At 38.7% G+C, this 10,775-nt stretch overlaps 1 protein-coding gene across 1 annotated transcript in view; it reads left to right on the top strand.

Moving 5' to 3' along the window:
* The first annotated feature begins 6,310 nt into the window (after positions 1-6,310).
* The window catches only part of LOC133784657 (uncharacterized), a 42,616-nt gene continuing 38,151 nt past the window's right edge, over positions 6,311-10,775 (top strand). Inside the window, exons 1-3 of the mRNA XM_062223969.1 lie at positions 6,311-6,981; positions 7,734-8,468; positions 8,619-9,420. Of these exons, the coding sequence (XP_062079953.1) occupies positions 6,311-6,981; positions 7,734-8,468; positions 8,619-9,420 (2,208 nt within the window). The remainder of the gene's footprint in view (positions 6,982-7,733; positions 8,469-8,618; positions 9,421-10,775) is intronic.

Here is a 10,775-nt window from a genome sequence, read left to right as displayed (position 1 = left end):
CCATCCAATTATAACATGTCTGTTTGCACTATATGTGGTATTTTTGTAATTGGGCTTCGATGCCATATAGTGGCCCATATGTTTGTTAGATATATGGTATTTTGCCAAATAAAATATTTATAAAATGATAGGTTTTATTTGGGCCCATTAGAAAATGTAAAGTTTAAATTCCTCTCTTGTAGGTGATTCCACTTGTGAATGCCCATTTGTTTTGCATGACTATAGTGGGCCTAATCAATTAATAACAATTAATAAAACAAATGTTTAAATTCCTGTCTTTTGGACCTTGTATGGAAGATAGGGGGCCTTTGTAGTGAGAACGACATACTAGACCCAACCCTCCTCCATACAAGCCCAATTGTTAAGGCCCATTTACCTGAGTTGGACTTAATTGTATAGGTTCATTATATTAGTTAAACCTAAATATTGATTAGCAACAAATTAATTCTAAATTAATTGAATTTGTTTCAATGTGACACTTTAGAATTAATAAGAAATTATAGGACTTTGGTTTTAAAAATTTAATCTGTTTAATTTTTTTTTTTTTGGAAAACCATAGTCATTCATTTTCTAAAAATAAATAATAAAAATACTATTTTTAATTTTATAATGAGCTTATTTTAGGAATTTTATTCGATCTCCACCATTGATTTAACACAGTCAATAGCCTAATGGGGCCTCGAGGCGCTTTGATTCATCCCCCTACGGAAGGTGTTCATTAGCTATTTTGACAAGGTTAGATCTCGAAAGATAGATAATTATAGGTCAAATTCTACTAGACTCACCCCTACGGTGACTACTAGGACTAAATCTAGGATTATTGAAACCGTGGGTCTAGCTCATAAAATAAGATATTTTGTTTTCTTATTTTGATCGAATAGTAGGTTGTTAATAATGGTGTCCATTATTAAATGAATTTACAACTCTATTTAACTAGTGGTATTTTTTACTCTCGCCAACCGGGATAAGGATATCATAGATTAGTTAAAAACCTAAAGAAATAAAGATATGATTGTTTTTGGTATTTTTTCTCATATCTTACATATTTTTGGTATATGTTGTGCTATTTCTTGAAATTTGTGTGAATAGAAGTCTTATTGAGCAAATGTGATTGATTTCTATTTTATTGATAATTTGTAGTTTTAAGCTAAGTAGTGTTTGTGTCTACTCCCTTCCTTTCTCAACTTTCGATGGAGAAACTCACTAGAGAAAACTTCCTTAATTGGAAGCAGAATATCAACATAGAGTTTATTGGTGACAACTCTGAATTCATCATGATTGAGGAATCCTCAGAACGAGCACCGTGTCCACATGTTAGTGATGGCACCGCCAATGCTCGTGATGGTACTATAAATGCTTGGATAACACCGTCTCCACACGTACGTGATGGCACCGTGAATTCTCGGATGGCGCCGTGTTTGCATGTTCGTGATCAACTCAACTATGGTCTGACGCAGCTCATGAACGATCTTCAGAATTTTGAGTCTGTCATGGGTGGACCTAGTAAAGGAGGTGAAAATAAGACTACTGTTGTTGCTGCTGATCCAGATAAGGCTGAAGCTAGCCCAGCTTCGTCTTCGAAAGCTAGAAACAAGAGGAAAGGTGGACAAAACAACAACCCCAAGCTTGCAAAGGTGAGTGCACAACCAAGTGCACAAACGCCTAAGGGGAAAAACAAGAAAGGTAAAGGTAAATGTTTTCACTGCAAAGAGAATGGGCATTGGAAACAAGATTGCCCCAAGTTTCTAGTAGATAAAAACAAAGGTAATGATTATAGTTCATTTATCTTGGAAACATGTGTTTTAGAGAATGATAACTCTGTTTGGATTATTGATTTTGGATCTACTAACCATGTCTGTAACTCTTTACAGCTTCTTCAATCGTGGGAGGAAGTGAACGAAGGCGGCTTAAAGCTTAGAGTTGGGAACGGAGCGTTCGTTGCGGTCCAAGCTAGAGCAAGAGCTCGTCTGAAGTTCGGAAATAAATTTTTAATTTTAAAAGATGTATTTTTTATTCCGGATTTTAGTAGAAATTTAATTTCAGTTTCCATGTTGCAATTAGAATGATTTGTTATGACTTTCACAAGTTTTAATATATCTATTTATTTCAATGGATCACAATTGTGTATTGCATGTTTGGAAAACAGGATTTATATTCTGTGACCTAACGAACCCCTCGCTCTTAATAATGATTTATTCAAAGTAGCTAAACCTAGGACCAATAAACGTCGAAAGACCGATAACAATAATATGACGTATTTATGGCACTTGAGACTAGGTCACATTGGCTATGATAGGATTCAAAGACTTACAAAGGATGGACCTTTGAGGGAACTCACCTTAGGTGAATTACCTGTCTGTGAATCTTGTCTAGAAGGAAAACTGACTAAGCGTCCATTCTCTGCAAAGGGTGATAGGGCCAAAGAACCACTTGGTCTTGTGCATTCAGATGTTTGTGGACCTTTGAATGTACAAGTCAGGGGTGGTTTTGAGTATTTCGTCACTTTCATTGACGATTACTCTAGATACTCATGTCTTTACCTAATGCATAGGAAATCAGAAACATTTTCAAAGTTTCAAGAATTCCTAGCAATGGCTCAGAACCAATTAGGTAAAACGTTAAAGATCTTGCGATTTGATCGGGGTGGAGAATATTTGGATATTCAGTTCCAAGATCATTTAACTGAACTTGGGATTTTATCACAACTTACTGCTCCAGGTACATCGCAACAAAACGGTGTAGCGGAACGCCGAAATAGAACTTTGGAAATGGTTAGATGCATGCTTAGTTACTCAACTCTACCAACTTCGTTTTGGGGACATGCAATTGAAGAATGACATTCTCAATGTCGTGCCGTCAAAATCAATCCCCAAAACACCTTTAGAACACTGGAATGGTCGTGGACCTAGTTTACACCATTATAGAATCTGGGGGTGTCCCGTTCATGTCCTGAGGAAAAAGGAGGGAATGCTAGAACCGCGAATTGAAGTTTGCATGTTTGTTGGCTAGCCTAAAGGTACTCGGAGTGGAATTTTCTATAGTCATTCAGAAAAGAAAGTGTTTACTTCTACAAATGCTACTTTTCTGGAAAATGACTATGTCCAGAACTTTAAACCTCACATCAAAGTAGTTTTAGAGGAGATGGTATAAGAATTGACTCCAACTAATGTTCCATCGTCATCAACGCGAGTTGATGATGAAATTCCCACTCTTCACGTCCAACCAACGCAAGTCGATTTAAATGAAGAAAGTACCACTGTTCCTGAGCAAACAGTCACGGAGCCTCGTCGTAGGGGGAGGGTTTCTAGGAACCCAGTTCGCTATGGTTTGGATGGTGAAACCAATATGGCTGTTGGTGACACTAGTGATGATGCTCTGTTGTCTTTCAAACAGGCAATGGATAGCCCTGAAAAGGAACTATGGCTCGAAGCCATGAAATAGGAAATGGAGTCCATGTACTCAAATTCCGTCTGGGATCTTGTGGAAGCACTTAGTGACTTTAGGGCCATTGGGTGCAAGTGGATCTACAAGAAGAAACGAGGTGTTGATGGAAATATCGAGACTTATAAAGCTCGATTAGTGGCAAAGGGTTATACCCAAAGAGAAGGCGTGGACTATGAGGAAACTTTTAGTCTGGTAACCATGCTCAAATCCATTCGCATCCTCATATCCATAGCAACCGCTCTCGATTATGAGATCTGGCAAATGGACGTCAAGACAGCTTTTCTTAATGGAAAGCTTGACGAAGTCATTTATATGGATCAGCCAAAAGGATTTAAAGTATCTGGACAAGAAGGAAAAGTTTGCAAGTTGAATAGGTCCATCTATGGACTTAAGCAAGCTTCTCGTTCCTGGAATCTTAGGTTTGATGAAATAATCAAGACCTATGGCTTTGAACAAAATATTGATGAGCCTTGTGTTTACCAACTGAAGGCAAATCAAATAGTGGTATTCCTATGGGATCTTTCTAAAACTAATAACAAATCTATTAAATATCTCCCTGTCATGTACCTCAGCACTCTGTCTTTCATTCTCAGAGTTTCTTAGCAACAATATTAAGAGATATTTCACTAAAAGTGTGACGCTCCTCCTTCTCTCTGCCATGGCGCGGCGACGTAAGGTGGTGTAGAAGCTTATTCAGGCAGATTCCCGACAAGAGCTCCCTTCATCCATTGAAAATCCGTCAGTCATGCCTCCGTCTGATTTGGTGTGCGAGAACGATGCAGATGTGAATATGGCCTCAGAGGTTCCTGTGAATCTAGGTAAAGAGGAGTCTGATCCTTCTCCGATTAATCAGTCAACGCCTGAGATTAGATCCTCTTCGTGGGCGGAGGAGGTAGAGACTCAGTCGTTTCAAGAAGCTGCGAAGGCAACCTGGTCTTGATTCAAGGATTCGCTTCCTCTTTAGGGGGGGGGGGGGGGGGGGGGTACAAAACTTGAATTTAAAGAACCTCTTCAGAAAGATGGTCATAAAATTGCTCAGCTGGACATTGAGGAAATTGAAGTTGAAGCTTCATTCTGGAAATCGGCATTCATCTGTGTAGTCATTGGAGCTAACCCACCATTACCTGTTTTTGAAGGTTTTATCAATCGGATTTGGGGGAAACTTGGGATTGAACGAGTGGCAAGGATGAATTTAGGTTTTACGATGGTCAAATTCAGAGATGAGGCTACTCGTGACTTGGTCCTAGAATCAGGGGTAGTTCATTTCGATAAGAAGCCTGTTATTTTAAGGCCTTGGACAACTGATATTGACTCTCTGAAATCGATTAAATCAGTGCCAGTTTGGATTCGTCTTCCTGATCTCGGGTTACAGTACTAGGGTACCAACTGTTTGAGTGCATTGGTTAGCACTATTGGGAAACCAATAATGATAGATAAGATCACCAAAGACAGGTCGATGATTAAATTTGCTCAGATTCTAGTTGACATGGAAATATCAGATTCTCTTCCTAAATTCATTAGCTATATCAATGAGAGAGGCCAAGTATTGGAACAACTGATTGACTATGAGTGGCTGCCTACAAAGTGCTCTCAGTGTAAGAAACTAAGGCATACAGCTTCATCTTGAAAATTTGTGGAAGGAATGGTTTGGAGAAAGAAGGAGGTCCCAATAGCTCCTGCAGATGGATGTGTTACTCATGAAGAATCTGGTAGTCATCTGAAACAAGTCCAGGAAAGTTCACCTCAGACTTCACCTAAAGTGGAATCGAAATCCCAACATGTGGAACTTTCAAAGGATCAAGGATGGGCCACCCCAAAAAAACCAGGTACTCAGAAAACGAAATCTCCTGTAACAGGCCAGAATACAAAAAATACCTTTAGTGTTCTCCAAGTACAGAAGCAGTTTCTTAATGACCCTTCATTGTTATTGAACTTGAATGGACAATTTCAATATAATGAGCTGGAATGTTAGAGGTTTAAACAAGAGGAATAAGCAGTTATCTGTTGTAGATATATGCAAGATAAATAAGATAGGCATTGGGGCTCTTTTAGAAACCAAAATAAAAGGAGATCGAGTAAAGGATGTTATGAACTCTAGTTTTATGGGATGGGATTTTTATAGTAGTCGGAGCTTGGAAGGAAGAATCCTCTTAATTTGGAAGACCAGCTGGGTCAAAATAGACGTTATAAAAGATCATGCTCAATTTATTCACTGTAAAGTTCAGATTTGGGCAACAGGCCAGTCATTTTGTTTTACTGTGCTTTATGGCTCTAATCAGTTGGAGAATAGGAGAGCTCTTTGGTCCAAGATATATGTTTTATCTTTCCCTGTTAAACCTTGGTTAATAGTTGGAGATTTCAATTCTGTCTTTGACTCAGCGAACCAAATGGGGGGTAAGGCTATATCTCCCAAAGAGCTAGAGGATGCTCGAAAATGGCTTGATATCGGTATAGTGGAAGAAATGAAGCTTCTGGGTTCTTATTATACTTGGTCGAATAATCAAGATGGGAATAATCACATTTTTCCAAGTTAGACAGAGTGTTTTTTAAGGAGGATTGGCTAGACTCCTTTCCTAATGTCAGTGCCATAGAAAATTGGGAGGTTGTTTCTGATCACTGTGCTATAATTTTGAAGTATATTTCAGTTCAAAAGAACGATTTGCGCCCTTTTCGTTTCTTCAATATGTGGACTAGCCATATGAAATTCAAGACTACTGTTTTGTCTAGCTGGAATAAACCATTAAATGCTGAGGGTTGTGGTTTACAGCAGATTTCAAGGAAATTGCATCGACTTAAATTTGAATTGAAGAGGTTCAATTAGAGGATCGTTGGAGACATAGTCAAGAATTATGAGGAAAGCAAGAATATGTACCAGCAAGCTAAAATTAATCTGTTCTCTGATCCGAATAATCAAACCCTGAGTGTTATCGAGAGAGCTTCTCATCTAGAGTTTAAAAAACATGAGGCGGCTTATGCTAGCTATCTGTACCAGAAGAGTAAAATTGATTGGATCCGCTTTGGTGATGAAAACTCAGCCATGTTTTATGCCAGTATGAAGAAAAGGAAAGCTACTAGCAGAATTGTGTCTTTTGTTGCTGAAAATGGCAGAGTTGAAGTAGATTATCGAAAGGTAATCAGTCATTTTACTCAGCACTTTCAGTCATTCTTGGGCGGTTCTAGTGTAGCTTCTGGTCTTATTGAGTCCTCAGTCATGCATTTAGGTCCAATCCTTAGCCTAGATGATCAAACTGAGCTACTTAAACCGTTCACTTTTCAAGACGTCAAAATAGCCATGTTTAGTATTAAGGCAGTTAAGAGCCCTGGTCCAGACGGATTTGGTGCTGGTTTTTTCAAGAGTTTATGGTCTGTCATTGGGAAAGAGGTGGCCACTACAGTGCTTGAATTCTTTGACACAGGATGCATCCCGAAGGCTTTGAACAATACCATATTAACTCTTATTCCTAAAGTCAGCCAACCTTCAAATGCCTCAGAGTATAGACCAATTGCTAGGGGTGTTCAGATAAACCGCAAACCGCGGTTTGGAACCAAACCGCACCGCACCAAACCGCCAAAAACCGTAACCAATGAAACCGTTTTTTGATGGTTCGATTTAACCGGATCGCTCAAATTTAATGGTTTGATCACGGTTTCTAATTTTTTAAAACCAATTAAACCGGACCGGACCGTAATTTTTTCTAAAAAAATAATTTTTAGAAACGATGGTTCAAAGGATTGAACCCCTACACTTAAGTTAATATAAAGTGTACCAAACCATCCAAGCCAAACAATTTAATTGTTTATGATATGTTTTTAATAGTATTTAATAGATGCACAAGTTTCTAAAAGTAAAAAAAATGTAAAGTCCCACATTGTTTAGAAAGTAAACATTTCTTTTTCTCACTTCTATAAAATGATTCAAAATACTTAAACTTACAACAACAAATACAATAAGCTTCTTGTAGACTTTTATGGTCTTAAAAGTAAAGCTAAAATTATTATTATTTAAATACAATTATTTAGTTAATTATTTTATGATAAAAAAGTTTTAAATTTTAATAATTTGGTTATATGGTTAAAACCAAACCAAACCGCACCAAACCGTTTATTTATGGTTTGGTTTGGTTTGGTTTTTTTAATTTTAATGGTTTGGTTTTTCATTTTGAAAAAACTGCATGAGCGGTTTGGTTTAAAAATTCTTCTAAACCGCACCAAACCAAACCGTGTACACCCCTACCAATTGCTTGCTGTAATACCCTTTACAAATGCATTTCTAAAATGCTTTGTAACAGGTTGACATCTATCCTTCCTAAGTTGGTTAATCAAAATCAAGGTGCTTTCGTTAAGAATAGATCTCTTGCCCATAATGTTCTTATTCTTCAAAATCTTCTTAAAGGCTATAATCGTAAACGAGTTTCTCCTCAGTGCTTAATGAAGATAGATCTCAGCAAAGCCTATGATTCTATTGATTGGGATTTTCTAGAGAACCTGCTGAATGCTTACAAGTTTCCTGGCAAATTTATTAAATGGATTATGGTTTGTCTAAGAGGTTCCTCATATTGCATTCTCATGAATGGTCAGCTCCATGGTAATTTTAAGGGTGGTAAGGGGTTGCGTCAAGGTGACCCCATCTCCCCCCTTCTCTTTGTTCTAGTTATGGAATACCTTACACGAGCTCTTCATGGGGCTGCTAAGGACAAGAATTTCAGGTTCCATCCGTTATGTAAGGCTTTGAATATAACTAATCTTTGCTTTGCGGACGATTTGCTCCTTGTTTGTAAAGCTCATGCTAGTTTTATTCAGATCATGCATCATATTTTTAGTTCCTTTTCAGCAGCTTCTGGTCTATGCATTAATCATACTAAGTCTCGCATATACTTTGGGGGTATATCTAGTATTGAGAAGGAGAACCTGCTGAGCCTTTCTAATATGACAGAAGGGAAATTTCCTTTAGTGTATCTTGGCATGCCTTTGAGGCCTACAAAATGGAAAGCTATGGACTGTGACCTCATTGTTTCAAAAATTAGGCAAAGATTACATGATTAGGCTAGTCGTAACTTGTCTTATGCTGGGCATGTGCAACTCATTCAGTTAGTTTTATTGGGGATAAGGAATTATTGGATGAGCATTTTTCTTCTTCCTCAGAAGGTCATCAAAGAAATTGACTGTCTTTGCAGGATCTTCTTATGGGGTGGTAATGGCTCTAGAAGTAAACTTCACCTTGCCTCTTGGGACCATGTTTGCAGACCTAAGTCCTATGGTGGTTTAGGTTTCAAAGAGGGAGTTCTCTGGAACAAAATTAACCTTGCTAGATACATCTGGGCTATCACTTCAAAACAGGACAGTCTTTGGGTTAAATGGGTGAATTGCATCTATTTAAAAGGTGTCCAGATTTGGGATTATGTGTTACAGCAAGATGCTAGTTGGTACTGGAAAAAACTAATTAAGATGAGCAAATTTCTGTCTAATTTGACCTTGAATGAAGCTGTTTGTCAGGGGAAATTTCAGATGAGTAAGCTGTATCTAATGTCTATTCCTAGTTCCCCAATCACTGGTATGAAGGCTATCTGGTGCAAACTTTCAGTGCCCAAACATAGATTCATATTTTGGCAGGCTATTAACCAGAAGCTCCTCACTAGGGACTTAATGCAGCACTGTCATATTCCTGTTCTTTCTCTGTACTGCTCGGTTTGTGAGATTGAACTGGAATGCCACTCTCACTTATTTTTTGATTGTCTGCTGTCTAAAAGAGTTCTTCAAGCGGTAGCTGCCTGGCTGGGTAATCTAATTTGGCCTAGAAATTTCAAGAACTTGCGTACTTGGCTGAATGAGTCCAGGAATCATGGCTTGTCTCAGGTAGTTTCAGCCACATTGGCTGCTACTGTGTATTACCTTTGGATTAATAGAAACAAATGCTGGTTGGAAAATTGCTACTTTTCTGTGTACCATATTGATTTACTTATTAAAGAATCGGTTAAAGTTAGAGTCCTTAACTTTAGTCTTAGAGCTAAAAAACTGAGCTTGAGGGAGAAATTGATGGTCCATTTTTTCACTAGTTTGTAATTGAGGGGGAGTTAATTACTCCGGCCTTTGCTTGTATCAGTTGGTTGATCAATATAATATTCCTTTTCTTGATAAAAAAAAAATAGTGGTATTCCTGGTTCTTTATGTAGATGATATCTTACTCATTGGAAACAATGTTAAGAAATTATCAGATGTGAAGAATTGGCTGAGCACTCAATTCCAGATGAAGGATTTGGGTGAAGCAAGTTATGTTCTAGGTATTCAGATCATCAATGATAGAAAGAACAAACTTTTAGCTTTATCTCAAGCAGCTTACATTGATAAAGTGCTTGAACGTTTCTCACTGACAAATTCCAAGAAAGGGCGTCTACCGTCCCGCCATGGAATTTGTAACGCCCCACGTCACTATGGCTGCTTTCTGGAATGATGACTAGCCCTACAAACCAACACGAGTCTTTCCAACGTGCTTTGTCCTCACTCGCACGCTTCCTAGGAAAACTTCCCAGAAGGTCACCCATCTTGAGACTACTCCAGGTAGCTTTACCCGGTCTTTCCCCTTACAGATCACGGGATTCTGACTGTGACAATCACCCCCTTACGGGCCCGACGTCCCCGTCGGCCACACTTCTGGCTGGGTCAAGGCTCTGATACCATTTGCAACGCCCCATGCCACTATGGCTACTTTCTGGAATGATGACTGGCCCTACAAACCAACACGAGTCTTTCCAGCGTGCTTTTTCCTCACTCGCACGCTTCCTAGGAAAACTTCCCAGGAGGTCACCAATCTTGAGACTACTCCAGGTCAACCATGCTTAACTTTGAAGTTCTCAAGTGATGGGCTACCGAAAAGAAGATGCATCTTGTTGATATAGGTAGTACCCATCAATCCATTTAAGCCCTCTTCAACTGTGTAGTCCCATATCTACACAGTCTTAGAATCATCACACTTGACCTTCCCCAGGCGGTGTGGGATTGCACAGCTTTACCCAGTCTTTCCCCTTACGGATCACGAGATTCTGACTGTCACAGAATTCATCTTTCAAAGAAGCAGTTTCCCCAGACTCCTGAAGAGGAAGATGCAATGAGAAAAATTCCTTACGCATCTATAGTTGGAAGTCTGATGTATTCCATGTTGTGTACTAGACCAGATATCTGTTATACAGTGGGAGTAGTAAGCAGGTATCAGTCAAACCCAGGACTGGAACATTGGATAGCAAGCATATCCTGAAGTATTTGAGACGGACTAAGGATTATATGTTAGTCTACAAGGGTGGTGTTCTGAACCCTGTAGGCTACACCGATTCAGATTT

This window comes from Humulus lupulus, chromosome 1 (genome assembly GCF_963169125.1).
Source record: "Humulus lupulus chromosome 1, drHumLupu1.1, whole genome shotgun sequence".
NCBI classification, from domain to species: domain Eukaryota; kingdom Viridiplantae; phylum Streptophyta; class Magnoliopsida; order Rosales; family Cannabaceae; genus Humulus; species Humulus lupulus.
This window is presented reverse-complemented; position numbering and strand designations above follow the sequence as displayed.